Genomic DNA, 19,754 nt, shown 5'->3' on the forward strand with positions numbered 1-19,754 from the left:
TGTATATTAAGGTATTCTTAGATTGTTAAAGTTGCAAAAACATCATGAATAGCCTTCATTTAATTAATTGTCGCCTTAATATTTTAAAATACAATCTTCGTATATGCAATTAATTAAATTTAAAAAACGTAGGGTTTGCTAAAAAATTATTTACTATGGAAATATAATCCATTTTTTTATGGATAGAAAATGTAATTTTTGTGTGTGGAAATTGTTATTTAGTTTCATTATCTTTTAGTTTATAATTCTGTGAAGTTTATACATAACTAAAAACTTTTTAGAATAATAACCACAATTTCTCAGCCGAATAACCATATTGTAAAAACTAGAGTTATTCCAAAAGTAAGGTCAGATTCACCATAACTATTTGAATTTGGCACCATGGATAAAACACGCATGCATGCTGACTCCCGGTATGTCTTGAGCATCATGTGCTGCCATTAGCGTTGCTACTGTCGCTGTGTGCTGTTTATAGTGTAAGTTTACAATGTTTAAGACTATTAATCTGCCCACTGATTGTGAAGAAAGGGCAGTGATACGGTTTTTGTCTGCTAAAAACATTTCAGAAGCAGAAATTTATCAGCGATAACTGAAATTTACGGTCCTAACATAATGAGTAACAGCAAAGTGCTCAAGCTTTTAATGAAAGATGGGAAAATGTGCATGATGAACCATGTTATGACTGACTATCAGTAATTTCAGACGATTTGGTCAATGCGGTTGACAAAAAAATTCGTGAAGATCAATAATTCACTATTTCAGACTTAGAAATGGATTTCCCGAATGTGAGTAGAACAACTTTGTACAGAATTGTGTCTGAACATTTGAATTTTTGAAAATTGAATGCCCGCTGAGTTCCCAGGCTGCTTACCGAGTCCCAACGAATGAAAAGAATGGCTTCTGCTCTTGCTTTATTGGAGTGATATAAGGGAGGTGACAGTCTTACTACAATAGATACTGCAAAAGAAACGCAAATTCTAATCAAGAAATTTGGATGGGAACAGCTGGACCACCCAGTGTACAGTCCGGACTTAGCGCCAAGTGATTTCCAGTTGTTCTGCTACCTAAAGGATAAGGTAGTAAAAGGCAGAAGTTTTTGACGTTACATTTTTGTTCTGGGCCTTAAAGTCATAACATGTGTTGGTCCTTCCCAACAGGACCCATTCTGTTTTTCTTTTTATTTCAGATGTAATGAACTGCGTTGCCACAAGAAGTGCCTATATTGATTTTTTGCTTATGTCTAAGAAAACTCAAGCATAAGTGATTTGAGGGTCTAAGGTGATTGAAGCAAGTACCAACCATGTCACTAACCTTAACATCTGTTTTTGACAACTGATGAACAAGATAGATTCCAATCCTCGAAATGTATAGTGTTCTATGTTCTATTTTTCTTAAGATTAACAGCAAATGGTTGAAAATCTATTATCCTATTAAAGCATTCATAATTGGGAATAAACTTTAAACAAAGAAATGCTCTCATTGTCTCTTTTTTTGTCTCATCCAAGTAATGAGAGGAATGAGGTTAATAAATCTTGACAAATATTCCAGTAAGGTTAATGGGTAGACTTTAATAAGAGGTGTAAAATCATTATTTGGTTGTTTTTATCACATGAATAACAATATTACAATTTATTTAACTTAACAAACAAATTAAACTTACTAAGACATGTGGAAGTCTTACTTTAGTTTGAATGATCATGGGTTTGTATATTTTACAGTTCAATTCCAAAAACTTATTTGAGAGTTTTGAAGAGTGGAATACTGGCAAATTGTTTAGCAGGTCAACCATCTTTGTGATTTTTTGGACCGCAGGAAAGTGCGCCTGTATGAGGAGAATCCATCTGTAAAATTGGTTGCTCACTGCTATCCGTGCAAGCTATAAATATTATCAATTTTCTAGGTCTAGGCCAAAGTTAGTTTTGTTATTTTTTAATATTCCATGACACCTTTAACCCTTACCGAGCCAACGACGTTACTAGACGTCATGCCTAAACTAGCGCTAAAAGCCAACGACGTCCACTGACGCAAAATCAATTTTTTATTTTAATATTATTTAAAAGCATTTCTGGGTAACAAACTTAGTAAAAACTGTCAAACAAGGTTTATATAAACAAGAGACAATCGTTCGTGTCTACTTTGAAGGTCACGGCTCTTGTTCGATCGACAAAATAGTGGGCGGCCGGATGTTCATAGTCTCCCGCAGAGCCAACGACGTCTACTGATGTGCGCTCAGTCTGCCTGTAGCCTTCCGTGAGGTTAGATGTTTATTCGCCCTTCCATTTTCGATCCGCGTATTTATCTTTTCAATTTTGATTTTAATCAATATTTTTAATCAATTTGCAGTGTAGTTTATGTATTATTATCGTGATGTAGGGCTTTATTGTCAAGTTTTTTTTTAGTTCATTGATTTTATTTAATTTGTATATATATAAATTTTTACTATATTCTTTATATTTTCTCTAAATACAAATTACTATATGCTTGTTTTTTGTAAAATATAACAATAATTGTGTTCAACTATTGTTAATTTTATATATGAACACATAGCGTTCATTCAGAAGAAAAGTGTCACAACTCAAATTTTTTTTAAATGGGTTTTATTGGTTTAATAGTCTTGAAATAAGTTATTCTTTTCACTGCAAAAACGTCACAACTCAAACTCTGCTTGCTCCCACTAGAGTGCACTAGTGTCACTTTTCTTCTAGAACATTCTAGGTTATGTTTTTCTAGCAAAACTGACACATTTCAGTTGTGACTTGACTGTCTAGGAGTGAAGTGCTATAATTTCTCTGCAAAAGTGACACTTTTTGAGTTGTGCCTGTTTGGTTGTAATATTTTGTAAGTACATGTTTATATTGTTTACTAGAATAATGACAGATTTTGAGTTGTGTCACTTTTCCTTGAATATAGCTTTGACTTTCAATTTTGTTTGTCATCCACAAGTCCAAATTTTGAGATGTGTCACTTTTCCTTGAAAATCATTGTACTTTTTTCATTTTGTTATACCTCCACAGTGGCAGACTTTGAGATGTGTCATTACAACTCTGAACTTTTGCAAGAAACTAAATCACAATGTTATACCAACAGTGCAATATTTTGAGTTGTGACACTTGTATTGCGAAAATAGTTCATAATTTATTATAAATATTCCACTGTTAGTACTATTACGATTTATTTTCTTGTTAAACTATCAGTAAACAATATACATTTTATTCATAAATGAATGCCACATACAGACAAAATGCCTTGCCTGTGTGTGCCATTCATTTATGAACTTTTTTAGGTTACACATTTTTTTCTAGTGAAGGCATCACAACAGCCAGTTTAAGTCTCAGGAATGAGCAATAGAACATCCCTGATTTTAAAATTAGCCAAACAAAAAGGCAATTCTACAGACTATAGGCCTACTCCTCATTCACATAATAGTGTTGTATGTGGTAATGAGTGGACAGTGATTAATGAAGAGGAAATTCCAAATACAACCCCAAATAATGAGGTTCAAGCCATATTTCAAACTACAAATGAACTTTTAACTGAACACATTGAAACCCAGCCAATCTCAACGATCCTACAAACCCGGGAAGCTGAACCTGAAGACAAAACTCAGGGTTATGTTGATGTCATTCCTAAAGAATGTACTTCTAAAGAAGTTCACAGTGAAGAAAATCATAAACCTTCGACATCAAAACAGTGTGTTAGTGAATTTTCACAAAATACCAACAAAAGCAGGGAATGTGTGCCTAAAAAACTTAATTTGCCAACGACATCAGCTCAGTCTAACCAAGAAAATGTTCGACCCAAACGAAAGTGTAAAACCGATAACGAAGCTACTGGAGATCTTTTTTCAGATGACCCTAACAGTGAAAATGATTATGACGTGGATGATTCTGACGAGGATCCAAATTACGAGCCAAAAAATTACCTTAATTTCCCTAAAAAACAAACAATATCCAACAAAATATTTAACATACCTAGAAGAAACAAAGTTGTTGTAAATACTAAAGAAAAGGAGCCTGAGATCTTTGAAGAAAATGATAATGTTTTTGAATTCTTGGAACAAAATAACACTGATCTCCAAAAGAAAAAAGGAAAGAAAAGGTCACTAAACAAAGACAACTGGTTGAAATGTAAAGCAAAAAAGCTGAGAAATTCTGGAGAGGAATATAAATCATCATCTAAGTCCAGAAAACTAATTGAGAAAAAGGAAATAAAACCACCATGCAATGATAGATGTAGAATCCAGTGTAAAACCAAAATAAACCCTGATGAACGTCAAACAATTTTCAAAAACTATTGGGCACTTGGTGACCTTTCCCGCCAAAGAGATTTCATAGCATCACATATTCAGAACATACAACCAACTTACCAGTACAAGAGAGAGGGAAATAAGAGAAAACCAAACCAAGCCTTTTATTTTGATGTTGCTGATAAGCGAGTTCGTGTATGCAAAGATTTTTTCAGAAACACCCTAGGGATCAATGACAGACCAATTAGAACCGTTATTGATAAGAAAGACGCCTCAAGTGGCTTTGTTGCTGGTGATCTGAGGGGTAAACATGATAAGCATCAAACTGATCAAGACAAGTTAATAAATGAAGGCATCAGGCGTCATATAGAATCTATTCCTAAAATTGAGAGCCACTATCTACGGGCAAACACAACCAGAGAATTCATAGAAGGTGGTAAAACAATTAGTGATTTACATCGTGATTATGTTGAACATTGTAAAAGCTTGCAAAAACCTCATGGAAATTATAAAAAGTATTACGATATATTCACCAAAGAGTATAATATTTCTTTTTTTGTTCCAAAAAAAGACCTTTGTGAGCTGTGCCATGCATATGAGACAGCTGAAGGTGAGAGAAAGACCAGTTTGCAAGAGGAATATGAAAAGCATATTATGGAAAAAGATCTATCTCGATTGAAAAAAAATTCTGACAAAGACTCAGTGAGTGTCAACACCATTGTTGCCTGTTATGACCTTCAAGCTGTATTACAGTGTCCAAAGGGGGAAGTGTCCCTAATGTATTATAAATCTAAATTAAATATGCTAAACCTGACTGTCTGTGAGCTGAAAAATGATGCCGTATTCTGCTATACTTGGCATGAAGGCGAAGGAGCCAGAGGCTCGTGCGAAATTGGAACATGCATTTACAAATACCTCAGTGAAAAAGTTAAAAATTGCGAAAACGATATTGAAATTATATTTTACTCTGATAATTGCAGCGGCCAACAGAAAAACAAGTATTTGTTTTCTATGTACTTATATGCAGTGGACAAACTGCCAATTAAGTCTATAACTCACAATTTCCTAATAAAAGGGCATAGTCAAAACGAGGGGGACAATGTACATGCAATGATTGAGAAGCAGATTAAGAAATGTCTGAAGTCTGGACCAATTTACCACCCGGCTCAATACATTTCATTGATCAAAACTGCAAAAAAAACTGGGAATCCGTATAAAGTCAATGAACTAAGTCATGAAGATTTCTTGGATTTTAAAGACCTATGGGCAAACATTGGATGTAACTCTACAGTTAATGTGTCAGGTAAGCTGCTTACTGTTATAATATAATTTAGACACTTTTATGAAACGAGAGTTATAAAATAATTCTAGTGATGAGCAGACCAATAAAGGGATTTCATCTATTATTTCACTGCAAAAACAATCTCAACCGGTTCAAACATAGTTTAACCCTACTCAGCCTTTACCATGTGAAACCAATAATTTAACTTTAATACTTTTTACACAATTTTTAAGAATCTTTTAACTTACTATCTTCTTTTACGTTTTTAAAACCATCTTTCCTTTTCATATTTAATCTGAAAAATGTATGTTAAAGAGTAGTTATTTATGGCACATAGATATGCAATCAAGATGGAAGAATTGCATTTTCTTAAGTTTTAAATATTTTTTCTAAACGCATATTTAACTACTTCGAACGGATTATTTTTAATTTCCTACACTTTGTTAACATACTAAAACTTTTAAATCCAACTTTTTATCCTATTCTATCTAAAAAGATAATAATTAAACATTTTACAGTTATCTTTTCATTTCAGGATGTACTGTTGCAATGAATGACATCAAAATAATTAAAGTTGAGAAAGATTCTCCCTTTAAAATCAAGTACAAGACAACTTATGATGACACAGTTGACTTTCAAGAAATTTTCATCCAGCAGATTGATATTGAAGAAAACGAGGATTTATTCGGAGACAACAAGAAGAGTCACACTAAGAAGAAAACCAGAAGTTCAAAGAAGAAACAACAGGTTTTTCCTGTGCATTGTTCAGATGTTGCTTTAAAAAAATTATACGAGCAAAGACTGGGAATTTCAGTTAACAAGAAAAAAGACTTACAATACTTACTTGAAAAACATGTTATTCCAAGTTGCTATGCACCATTTTATAACTCACTTTAAATTTTTGCAGTAACGTTTGTGTTTAGCAACAATGTTATGTTTGTGTTAATGATTTTTATTTCCATTAGAAAATACTTCTTTAAATATTAAAAAGTGCTGCATTAGTTACTTTATATAAGACCAAACTATTGGTAGTAACTAGTGGTAGTAAATGAATGTATTTTGTTATTAATATTTGAAAACACTATTTTTCTAAACATCTAAAATAGGTCCAATGATGTTTGGAGGTTTAGTTCTAAGTAACTAACTGATTTTTTTGTTTCAATTAAAGTTAACTGTCATTAAAAACCCGTTGACTTATTTTTGTGTCATTACCATCTTCAAAGTTAACCTTTTAATGAAAAGCGGTTTTACAGGAAAATTGACACAACTCAAATTAAATTAATAAATAATTAAAAAAATAATAAACACAAACTTCATGGTTTATATTAAGCTAATTTAAATGCCCTATATTTAACTGATATAAATAATAAAATGACTTTTGGATTAAAGGTTGCAGTTCTGTTAAACGAAAAACTAATTACAAAAAGCACAATTTTCAAATCGCTCTCCTGTAAAATTTACTTTTTTTGAGTTGTGTCACTTTTCTTCTGAATGAACGATAGAATGTCAAAATTAAATTTTTTCAGTGAAATTATGATTTTACCATTTTTTGGCTGTAAATTAACAATAGAGTGAAAAAAAAAATATTTTGTCGTTTTTTTTTTTACCTGTTATGTTATAAGAATTATAAAAAAAAAATTGGTTTTGGTATGTGGGAATTTTTTTATTTTTAAATTGTATGGCTCTTAGGAGTAGTTTTGGTTATTTATTTGTGGCTCGCTAAGGGTTAAAAATAGTCACATATTGAATTGTAACAAGCAGCGGGGATTCCCTAATACTATTTATTGTGTGTTTTTAAATTTGAATAGTAAAATAAATTTCCTTGCTATTCCATTATGGTTTATGCATTGTTAATATATTTTTACAATTAAAGTAAGTAAAAATTATGAAATAAAATAAATTAAATAACTATGTAATTCTTCATTACAAATAGTAATGCAACAACACGTGCTGGCATCAATTCCTTATGTTATGAATTTTTATACCTAAAGTCAAAATCCTCTCCTATACTTTCGTTCTCAATTCTATAGCTAAATTTCTAATACAGGTTTCTTCTCTTCCAATTTCATGTTAATTTAAAAGAGAAAGACATGGAAAGTAAAAAAAACTAAATAGAATTTCACAAATAAAAAAACATTACACTAAACACACACAGGAGAGGAAACTCCGCTAAACGACATTTGAACGTCTCTTTATTAACTCCAAATTTTAAGATTAACTGAAACTGTAACAGTAGTACGCAGGAGGGCTAGAGGAGATTTCCAAGGCAGGCACCCTAATATGTATATATATATTTTGAAACAACGCAAAAAATACATAAAAAACCTGGAATTCCAACATGTAATGCAGTGTTAATGTTATTGTTAAATTTATTTTATTAAACATTGTACTGTATCATTCTTCTTGTTTTATGTATTCCCCCCCCCCCCCCCACCCCCCCCCCCCCCCACCCCCCCCCCCCCCCACCCCCCCCCCCCCCCACCCCCCCCCCCCCCCACCCCCCCCCCCCCCCACCCACCAAATCTCGTAAAGCAACACTGCAACCAAACGAATACAGCAGCTAAATACTACATTATGCTTGTCAGTTGTACAGAAGTGAATTATGACGTTAGTTATCCTCAAGGGTTACACATTTGGTCCTAATAATATTGATAACGCATAAATGCACAGAGAGTTAAGTGATGCTACGCGATCTGTGCATATTATAAGTAACTATATCATATCATTTAGGTCATGCCTATCAGATAACAACTTTGCTGCAGATAATATATGACCGCATCATGTTGGTGAGCTATTGGAGCTTAAGTTGGGTTGAGCTTCCATATTCAAAAATTTCAAAAGATTATAAATCAATAATGGTATGGCCCTAATTATTTAAATCTTTTCATCTCACCTATCTTAGGTTTTATATGAATAGTTTATTTACGACTGACTTACAAACATCGTAATAAACCACAGCAAAATACAGTTATAAAACCAAAGACCTAATAGAATCAGGCAAAACGAAAGTACATTTAAATCTATTTTCTTGATTTGTTCATATAAAAAGAACAGACTGATATCTGATCAATACGGCGTACATGGGCGAGGGTGATGAACACACAGTGAATCAAAAAGCACGGTTTGACATGATCTGCGGTGAAAGTGGCCACTCACCCCGTAGTGACGTCACACAGATGAATGTGACAGTGGCCGCACTTCGGTGGTAGTTTTGCGTCGGATAAACCACTGCAAATGGTTATTTCTGGAACATTTCAACCGCAACTGTCACCGAGAAACTACTGATTTATTTGGATTTATGTGTTTAACGTTTTACAAATTCACTCGTTAATTTGTATGTACTCCTGTATTTATGAAATTTCTGTAACATACTGGAAATACCTGACAAGGTTCGCATTTATAACTAGCATGCCAAATGAGTAAATTGATTATAAATAGACACACCCCAAGAATATGTTTCCATTAATCTGGATTGGTCAAAACAAGTTTTTCGTTTATACCAATATTTTATTGTTCTGTAACATTATACCCGAACCTAGTAATCTAGCGAGGGTGTGAGGGGAGGGCCAGAACTGTTTTTATTTATCTTATGAACACCGCCCTGTCCTCTAACTTTACAGATTACGACAGTCCGTTTGTATTCGATGATATTGAGTCTTCAGATCTTACTGCAGCTATTCTTAATGTTGTAATTGCTATTTAAAATGGATTTAAATTGTACGGAATAGCTCATTGTAATTAGGAACAACAACGTTTTTATTATAAAATAAACTTGTTGGAGGAGTATTATTGTGTATTGGTTTATTATTATGTTGTAAGTTTTAAAATTATATTTCAAAGTAATAAATAGATAATTTTACCAAAACCAACAAACAACCCAAACGTTACTAGTTAAAGAATTCCTTCCCAAACCAAAACATTTAAGAAAAGGTGAAGAGACCTATTATAACTGGGAATTAAAAACCTGTAGATAAATCACAAATGAGGTTTTTAAAACCAGCAGTCTTAATTTTAATTGCGGCGCAATGCATATGAAACTCAAATAAGTTACAGTATGCAAGCAATCAGAAGACAAAAATACATACATATAATTGGAGATTGCTAAAACCCATAAATGAAACAATGAATTATAATTACATATTATACTACTTAAAAAAATAATCATAATCGATTAAAAGGGTCACTTCTGTACAAGGGTCGTGGTCGGGTTCTTACCTTACAGAGCCTGCCGTATACCTAACGTTTTTATCTCATTACAAGTTACTGTAGAAACAGTAAGTTGGAGCATGTAATAATCGTTGTTGTTTTTAAAGTCACTTTCATACAAATTCTCTGTCGACGGAAAAGTAGAAATATACATGTTTTGATAACTCCATGAGGTGTTTAAAGTGGTAAATGTGGGCAACTTTGTATCCACGTCTACATGAAGGGTGGAGATAACGATGTAACTTCCTTACAGTTTGCACGAGTCATAGCTTCAGGAAGTGGAATATTAGTGATATTATTCTTTATACGTTATTGTACTCTAAACGGTTGTTAGTCTTAACATTCCTCGAAACGAATATGAAAATGTGTTTATTCGAGAAACTGAAACAGCATTTGGAGAGACATTAAGAACTAGTGACTAATAGACATAGTAGCATCAACATCAATGCCTATTACGTACACGATATATATGAGTTATGTGGCAAATGAACTTTAAAATTTTTGAAATAAATGTAATTTTTTTAAGATATAAAAATAATGGACTTATATAACGATGTATATTATCAATAAAATACAATTGTTTGGTTGTATGGCAAGAAACTATAAATAGTTGCTGTTTTTCAACTTAATAAAGTTAATTGGTCGACATTTAGCTAAATACTTCCAAGCTATACATGTAAATAGTAACGAACTTTTGACAAATATGAATGTAAATTCTGTGCTCCTATTAGATTGTGTTTTAAGTAATATTTGTAGTTTTGATTAAAACATGTTTTAGAGTAAACAGTTTAGCCCCTTTAACGTGATTACATGAGACTTTTAACTAATGGTCCTAGCGAAGATTTAATAACTTAAGTACACTTTTATTGTATTAGACATTTTACAAACGGTTTATTAGAGCTTTCAAGCAGAGTCTCATTAAAGTCAGGTAGAGTATCGTTGGATCTGTGAAAGGAGAATTTAACATAAAACAATTTAGGTATTGCTCTCCTAAATATTTATTTATTACTTCAAGTCTAATTACGGTTTATTTAATTTTCCTAGTGGTTTATATTATAATTTATGAACTAGTAACGTTAACTAGTCGTAAACAACGATTTTGGGTCATAAAACAACCACTGAATGCTGCAAAATGACGAAAAAATTAATTAATTTACCATTCAATTATTTTGTCATATTTAGTGACTTTATTTGTTACACCAGTACTGCACTCTCGGAACTTATGTAACTCGATATTGACACAATAAACGGACTTGAACTGTTTTTAAAAAATGTACCAAAATTTAAATGAAACGTGGAAACATTGTTAATTATCACTATCTTCTAACAAATATTCACGCCCAGAAAGATCATTCAAATGCTCTGGACAGTTTGAGCTTCCTTATTTGCCAAAAAAAATAATATTAACTATATGAAATAATACAAATTATATAAAACGGTTTGGTACAAGAACCAATAAACTTAAAGTATCCGTTGTCAGAGCACTATCCAGACAAGTCAACAAGGAAATCGCTCTTCTGACGACAAAGGCTAATATTGGACATGTAAACCGTTCCCATGGAGATCCAGGAAGTGGGAAATTTTCAGTGTATGTACTTCCGTAGAAATTTTCAGTGTATGCGTATGCAATTGACCTCATCCAGTATAATACTACCTTTTTAATCTCTATAAACTAGCAATTTTAGGAATGTAGATAGTATTTAGTCTACTTTTATAAGACCTTGGATATATTATTATTAATATATCCATGTTTATTTATTTATTTATTCATTTCAACGGTACAACACCAATTTAACAAATATTATTAGTAGATGGAAAAAATTAATAAAGCATGCAAATAGACAACTAATAAAATAATAAATACACAATATCAAGCTATAACAACATGCATAATCAACGAGAAACAATCATATAAGTATGGATCATTGAAAAAACAATTTGAATGAATAACAATGAAATAGAAATAATAGTAACAGGTAACAGTGATAAAGATTTTAAAGACATAATAACAAATAAATAAGAGTAAACATCAGAACATCGTAAATATTTTAAAGAAATAACGGTATATACATATGACCAGAATAACACGGCAACAACAGTAAAGATTCGAACTAAACCAACAATAGATCATAAGCATACCATAAAACCAAACAAAAAACTAACAAAACAATATCAATGTATTTTAACAAATAGGAACTAATTGTAAAACAGAGACTGTACACCAAAAAAGAAACAAAAGGAAATATCATGGTGTCTACGTAGCTCATGCACCACGCATCACTTCCAGTCTCTCAGGAAACCAATAGCATCCGTCCGGAAAGAAGAATTCCCGAAGAAATTGACGGAGGAAGAAGCCGCTTCGCCAGTCCTCAGGAGTCTGGATATGCCGTGGTTTTGAGTGTAATTAGTTGGCTGGAAACGCCTACTGAAAACTGACTTCGAGCGAGTCCCTCTCGGCACAGTGAAAGTCACAGCTCCCAGCAAGTCAGGACAGTCTCTATCGCCGTTGACCAGCCCTCGCAGAAAGTTGAGGTCGTGATAAGCCCACCGCAAAAAGAGTGGTTGGATGTCGAACAGTTCCTCCACAGTGTGGATTGGGGTCTCCATGCACAAATACCCAAGCTTGTTCCCAGAGCTCTGATGAAGCGGACTTGCACTCTGTTGAGCGTTTTAATGTGAAAAGCTTGATGAGGTGACCAAACAAGACAGAAGTACTCCAGCAAAGGACGAACTATGGTTTTATAAATAATAACAAGGGTATGGGGTGATCTGAGTTCTTTAGTAGAGCGGAGGACAAAACCAAGAAGGGAAGAAGCTTTTGAGGAAATGTGTTGGAGATGAGGAAAAGGAGATAAGGAAGGAGCAGTGATGGACACCCAGGTCCCTCACCTCATCAACCGTCTTCAACTTGTTCTCATTGATTGCGTAGCCATAAGAGAAAACCACTTCACTGCGGCTGAAGTGCATCACGACGCACTCTTTTGGATTCAGCTCCATTGCATTCAACTCATACCATATACAACTACGCATATAGTATCAATGGAACGCTAGAGTTCATCTTGATCAAATGAAGAAGTGACTATGTTAAACAGCTTGATATCGTCCGCAAAGAGAAGGAAACGAGAGGCTGCCAAACTGGTGATGTCGTTTATGAAGATGTTGAATAGTAATGGTCCTAGGTGAGAGCCCTGAGGAACACCAGACAGTACAGGAAAAGGGCACGAGTTACCTCCATCGCACCTCATAATGAGAAGACGATCACTCAAGTAGCTTTTAAGCCACTGAAGCAGCGATCCACAAATACCATGACCCTCAAGCTTTGCAATCTTCAAACGATGGTTAACGCTATCGAAGGCCTTTCTGTAGTCTAGATAAATATTGTCCACCTGTACAGAGTCCCTGAACGCTGTCATCACAAACTCCTGAAAACCAATAGGTTGGTGGCCGAAGATCGTCCACGAAGAAAGCCGTGTTGTTCAGGGGAGATACGATTGTGCAATTAATGTATAAAGGGCTAAGGATGATACTCTCGACTGACCTTGGATAAGACTGACTGGATGACAATGGGTCGTTAGTTTCTCACGTCACATTTAGCACCACTATTAAAAATGGTCACAACAAAACTCTGTTTGAGGATGTGAGAAAAAATCCCCGCAGAAAGAGGTTTTCTGAAATACACAGTAAGGTGGGGGGCAAGAACAGGAGCACAATACTTCATTACTACCGGAGGAATGCCATCTGGGCCAGCCCCTTTGTTTGGATCAAGCTGTTCTAGCTTTTCTTGGACGTCAAGGGCTGAAAACGTGCAGTAATGGATAGACTGCTCATATCCAAAATCAAAAGAACGAACAGGGACATCAGTCACCCGGAAGACGGATCCGAAATACTTGGAGAAAAGTTCACATTTTTCATCAGGTTTAGCTGCCCTGCTTGAGTCATAAAACATAACTGGGGGTAACTTGGGGGAACTCTTCAAAGTGCTAATATGAGACCAAAAAGATTTCATGTTGTGGGGAATGTTTTGCTCAACTTCATTTATGTAATTGGAGTAGCATGTTTTCGTTAGCTCTTTGCAGGCCCCTCTCGCCATTCTGAAATGTACATAGTTATGTATGGAATTGGTTTGGTTATACTTCTTGTGAAGAGTTTTTTCTTGATCACAAGTCTCTTCAAAGCACACGTGAACTAATGAGGAAAATTGCTTGAGATCTTCTTAAGAGGAGTGTTGGTATTAATGGTAGAACTTAAGTACTTGTAGAAACCCGTAAAAGAATTTTCCAAGTTACGAACATTGTCATTTGGTGTGGGATAGTATATAGTTTGGAGTTCCCTGAGGACAGCATCTAACAACGTCGAAAATCAAGCAACTCTTGCGGACTAGTGACTGGGGACGGCAAGGTAGTAACCATAGTAGTAGATAGAGCGGGATGATGCCTGTCCTCGTACAGCAGTGGATCTTCTGCTCGTTCAACCTTCAAGCTTAAGTCTGTAGACAGCACCAGGTCGAGATACACTCCTCTGAAGTTCCGCACAGTGTTAATTTGTGTTAGGTCGTAGGAAGAGGCAAGGTCCAAAATTAGGCGAGAAGATGGAGAAAAATTGGAAGAATCAAGGTTATTCCAATTGATGTTTGGCATATTGAAATCTCCCATGATCATTACCTTGGATAGATGTGTTCATGATCTCATCAAAAGCATCAGAGCAAGAGTCTGGGCAAGTACATTCATACTTACCTGGCGTAGGGATCACCGTGATCACTAAGTCGGTTCCCCCAGGATGAGGCATTTCCATTGCACTACGGTCGGGCTGACTCCTACGAGTGCTCCAAATGTGGGTATACCGGGCGCGTAATTTTTGGTAGCGGGGACTGCGTTCGCGCCGTCCCTAATTATCCACTTATGTTTTGTCGAGAGAACAAAAAACGTTATCCTACGGTTTTAAAATTTCAAAATGACATTTAAGGTTGTATCTACGAAATTAAATAAGTCAGCTGTTTCACCAAAGTCGATAAGTGCAATTATAATATTGACAATCTATATTAATAAAATGTAGCCTATACATAAATAAATAGGAAGAATTAAATGTTATAGTACAGTGAACACTGTATGATATATATATATATATATATATATATATATATATATATATATATATATTTATATATAAAAATTTATTTAAAAAAATTTAATTTATATATATTTATTCATACAAATTAAAAAATAAAAAAATATTTATGTTATTCAAATAAACACTTGTTTTCGTGTTAATAAGTACTACCAATAATGGTTCTTGTTCACTATTGAACTCTTAAGAACCCTATGAATCGTCTAGACCACTCACTCAGTTTCTCCCGTACGGCCACACCATTTTGAATATACCAGTTCTCGTACGATCACTGAAGTCAAGCAACATCGGGCGTAGTTAGTACTTGGTTGGGTGACCGCTTGGGAACACCACGTGCTGTTGGCATTATTTTGTTTTATTATATTTTTTCTTTTCTAAAATTAAATTTTAAGTTCTTCTACTTTTCAACGATTATTATTGTTATTTTGACCCCCTTCCTTTTGTGGTAAATAAATACAGTACATTTTTATTGAAATTCACTTAAAAAACAAACTTAATACACACTTTAAAAAATATTGTAATTCTAATTTATTGTAGTGCCAACCAGTAAACACTATTAATTGTGATGTACTGTGTAATAGTGGCAACAGCGTGTACTATATATTTTTATTTTTTCACGCGTTATAAGTATAGACATGGATATTATACAACGATGAAACTTTAATGGATAACTGTATACACTGTTATATGTTCATGAAGAATTAGTTTATTGTATTTCGTGGGCCGGTCCCGGCGGTACTGCAATGCCGGATCAACCCGGAGATGGAGCAAGCTCCTAGCACTCCGTCATTTTCCAAACATAAGTTTAACAAACTGGTCCCTCGATGAGGAACGTATTTGATGTTAAGATGATATTTTGGGCCTTTCTTTTTTGTCTTTATTACTTTCCCCATCAAGATCACAAGTCATGCATGTCTAAGCTAACGTCACATGCAGATGTCTCAAAAATCATGCTAATACAGGCCAGAGCTATATGTAACCAATACTAATTAAAATACAATATTTAATAAATTACAATAAAAGCGATAAAATTACTAACAACTAATAAACTATAATATATATGTAACAAAACGCCTCTCATAACAGGATCAATAAATTAATTTATAATAAATACTTATTCTAACAGTTATTAATCTTATTCTTATGGATCCTGATCACGATCTTGTCCTTGAACTTGACGGTACCGAGGCACACTCGTCACATGTTGAACGTAGAGACCACGGACATGGTAGGCAAACAGTGACAAAGCACGTGTGCCGTGGTCTCATCATGGCGGCGACACCGGCTCCCACCGTCTGCAACCGTCGATGGGGAGTACATTAAGTCGTGCCCTTTGGATAAACCTCCAGTCAGCGAACCGCGTATAGCGCCCATCGTAGAGGAAATGGTTGGAAGAGGGGCAACCAGCGGTAACACGAACAGCCCTGCCCTGGTCCGGTTTTTGAAGAGAACGGACCGGAAGTGGGATTGCAGGGAGGAACGCAGGACAGAAGAGAGCTTGGACCGGGAGCCGCCGTCCACCGTAATGGTCGACCTCTCCCCAGGGACGGACAGTTGGAAGGATCTCCTTTCCTCGCAACACCCCCACCGGAGTTCAACACCAGTGGAGTTCTAGAACTAGAAACTACATTCTAGTCAAAAGATGTGTAAAATCGTAGTTAGCATAGTAAAAATTACTGTCTAACCAAAAAGGCAGAAAAAAGAAGGTTTGGTATAAGGCTTAGTATTAATCACTATAATTATATATCTTTCTCAGCTAAAAGACAAGTATGCAAAACATCGGTAGGTAAGTTGTGAAAAATTGTAGTTAGTGTAATAAAAATTACTTTCTAATCAAAAGGCCAAAGAAGTAGGTGGGGCGTAAGGTTTAACATTAAGCATAATATGATTCACAAGTTCTCAGCTAAATGGACCAGATGCAAAACACCTGAGCTAGATGGTTGAAAGCTTCTCAGGCAAAAGGCCGAGATGCGAATCTTCGGTAGCTCGATAGTTAAAGACTACATCTCAGAAAAAAGTTGAGATTCTAAAGAAAGATAAGTAATTTGCTAAAAACTACGTTCTATGCCCAAAGACTGAGATGTGTACCATAAATTTGTAGTCAGCGTAATAAAAAATACTTTCAAACAAAAGGCCAAAGAAATAGGTTGAGCATAAGGCTTAACATTTAACATAGTTTGAATCACAAGTTCTCAGGTAAAAGAGCCAGAAGCAAAACACCTGGGGCTAGATGTTTGAAAGATCCGTTCTCAGCCAAAAGGCCGAGATCCGAATCTCCTCGAGCTAGATTGGAGGTGAAAGCTTCTTTCTCAGCCAAAAGGCCGGGATGCGAAACTTCCGTAGCTAGATGGTTAACTACAATCTCAAACAAAAGGTTGATATGCGAAAAAAGGTAGATAATTTTGCTAAAAACTACGTTATAGGCCGAGATCTAAATAATTGTTGTTAGCATAATAAAAACAAGTTCTCAGCTTACGTGTGTATTATGTCCTTAGCCAATCTTAGCTAAAAGGCCTAGAAACTCGCCTGTATTGTGTTCTTAGCCAATCGGCTGAGAAGCGCAACAATTTAGTTAGCTTGCTAAAAACTACTTTGTCAGCCACAAGGCCGAGAAGCAAACGAAAGTAAGTAGATTGATAGAAACATTACCACCAGCCAATCGTCCGTGTTGGAATAAAAATAGTTATTTTGTATTAAATACAGCTATATGAAGAGGTACCACGCAAAAGGGAACATATCCACAAAAAATTATTATTGAGATATTAACTGAATATTATTTTCCAAAGTCATCTGTATCGAATAGAATATACAGTTTAGAGCAAAAACATACATATCACTATGATATAGCAGCTGAAATATTGACGTTTTGTGCAGAAGGGAACAAATCCACAGCTGAGTTTTAAGCAGAAAGGATCATATCCATGTAGCCAATGGCAAGCTCTAGTTTAGGTCATGTGACTGTGACGTGGCTAATGTTTATTTTAATGAGTTGATGTTTCTTTTGAGGTTATTGTTCCAGGTGATTGAAATATTGTTGTGTTTCTTCTAAACAATTAATTGTGTTTGGACGTAGAGTTTAATAACATTGAAATGGACGAAGATGGTTTCATACCAGTTGAAGCTGGGAATGTTGGATCAAGGAAAAAGAAGAAAATTATTACTGCAAGAGAAGATAAAAGGACCAAACGCCACAGCATTCCAAGTGGATCAAATGTTTTCTGTCCATGTGCTCACAACACACAAAGATTTAAATGCATACAGTTACGTCCCAGAGATGCTCTTTTAATAAGGAAATCTTTATTTGATAAACCAGATAAATTGATTCGAGACTAAAATAGCGTCAATGATTAACCTCAGTAATATCAAAAGACATAGGCCTAAAGCTGGAGCTGTTAAATCTAAATCTCATAAGTTTAATGTGAACTACTCACTTATCAGCCATGACAAGAAAGTGATTCCTGTATGTAAAAAACTGTTTATGCATATAACACGCATCAAGCCAGAAAGATTGATTAATATTGCAGACAAGATCTTCAATGGCAAAAGCCTTCGCGAAAAACGTGGAGGGGACCGAGTCAGCAGCAAATCATCAGCTAAGAAGACCTCTGTCCGTGACTTTATAAAAAAATTAAAAGGACGTGAAATTCATTATAACAGACAGAAGTCCAAACGAATTTATTTGCACAGTGATCTAAACATAAGCAGATTACACCAAATCTACAATCAGTCTGTAGCTTTACATTTAAATGTAAAAAAGAGTATGTTTCGCAGAATATTCTTTGAATACAACATCGGGTTCAAGTCCCCTGCTTCTGATATTTGCAGCCTATGCAATAGTATAGACATTCAAATCAAGAAAATAAAGGCTTCGCCAGAAAGAAATGCTGCCTTACTTAATGAACTTATCATTAAAAAGAGGGTACATAAGCTACGTGCAAATGCATTCTACCAACTTATGAGGGAATCCAGGGAAAATTAAGTTACGCTCTGCTTTGATCTTCAGCAGGTCCAACCCCTACCCAAGACACCTATCCAAGAGGCCTTCTACTTGAGGCAATTGAGTTTTTACGCCTTGTGCATTGTTGATGTTTCTTCAAAGAACCCTGTATTTTATTGTTGGACAGAGGACTTAGCAGGCCGAGGATCTGTAGAAGTTTCTTCAGCTCTTTTGCATTATTTGCAAAACAATGATTTTGGCTTTTCAAAGCGATTAAACCTGTTCTGTAATGGATGTGGTGCACAGAATAAGAATAACATTGTTGTGCACACTCTGATTTACTACTTAGCCAAAACAATCTTGAAGTAATTCGTCTGACGTTCCCAGTCAGAGGGCATAGCTTCCTACCTGCGGATCGCGTCTTTGGAAGGGTTGAGCAAAGACTGCGAAAAAAACCAACAATGACTTTCAAAGAAGATTACTTTACTGAGTATGAAGCAGTTGGCAAGATACAAAAACTGGGAGAAGATTGGTTCCTAAAGGACACTAAATCTTTGTCCAAGCAGTTAAAAAGTGTCCACTTAATAAGCCAGAAAAAAAGAATCGTCATTACCAAGGAACAGGAATTGAACAAGAGGACAAATCGCAGGTCCAAAGTAATAAAATTAAAAGCAATGGAAAATTTTAGATTCGAAAACGAAGATGAACAGGCAATCAAACTAAACAAAAAGGGTTGGACTTTAAAAAAAATCGTTGATGAATCGTTACAGCAACTTCCCTTGGAACATCCAATAACTGACGAAAAAAAGAAGGACATTGACTCGCTCTTAAAGAAACTTTATGGTGATAACTGGAGTGACGATGAGAAATTTTCTTTTTACAAGAAGATTATGTTGGAGGGACGAGAGATAAATCAAGAAGAGGGGGAAGAAGCTGACATTGGACAATGTGACTGTCTT

At 34.9% G+C, this 19,754-nt stretch overlaps 1 protein-coding gene, 2 non-coding genes and 1 pseudogene across 3 annotated transcripts; 3 read left to right on the forward strand and 1 right to left on the reverse strand.

Moving 5' to 3' along the window:
• Nucleotides 1-2,585: 2,585 nt before the first annotated feature.
• LOC124359825 lies at nucleotides 2,586-7,022 on the forward strand. The gene is made up of 2 exons (XM_046812886.1): nucleotides 2,586-5,549; nucleotides 6,064-7,022. Exons 1-2 carry the CDS (start codon nucleotides 3,338-3,340, stop codon nucleotides 6,423-6,425), a joined length of 2,574 nt encoding a protein of 857 aa, XP_046668842.1. The 5' UTR covers nucleotides 2,586-3,337; the 3' UTR covers nucleotides 6,426-7,022.
• A 7,437-nt stretch (nucleotides 7,023-14,459) lies between these two features.
• LOC124361607 lies at nucleotides 14,460-14,621 on the forward strand. Its single transcript, XR_006922359.1, has one exon. It is a non-coding gene; the product is annotated as a U1 spliceosomal RNA (small nuclear RNA).
• Nucleotides 14,622-15,084: 463 nt separating this feature from the next.
• On the forward strand, nucleotides 15,085-15,203 carry LOC124361577 (annotated as a pseudogene).
• A 368-nt stretch (nucleotides 15,204-15,571) lies between these two features.
• Nucleotides 15,572-15,767, reverse strand: LOC124361618. Its single transcript, XR_006922364.1, has one exon. It is a non-coding gene; the product is annotated as a U2 spliceosomal RNA (small nuclear RNA).
• Between the last annotated feature and the right edge of the window lie 3,987 nt (nucleotides 15,768-19,754).

This window comes from Homalodisca vitripennis, chromosome 4, assembly GCF_021130785.1.
Source record: "Homalodisca vitripennis isolate AUS2020 chromosome 4, UT_GWSS_2.1, whole genome shotgun sequence".
In the NCBI taxonomy this organism is placed as follows: domain Eukaryota; kingdom Metazoa; phylum Arthropoda; class Insecta; order Hemiptera; family Cicadellidae; genus Homalodisca; species Homalodisca vitripennis.

Excerpts from the sequence above, each read along its gene's own strand:
- LOC124359825 (XM_046812886.1), top strand. The coding sequence starts at position 3,338 with ATGAGCAATAGAACATCCCTGATTTTAAAATTAGCCAAACAAAAAGGC. Across the intron at positions 5,550-6,063 it reads CTCTACAGTTAATGTGTCAG|GATGTACTGTTGCAATGAAT; the intron begins GTAAGCTGCTTA and ends TTTTCATTTCAG.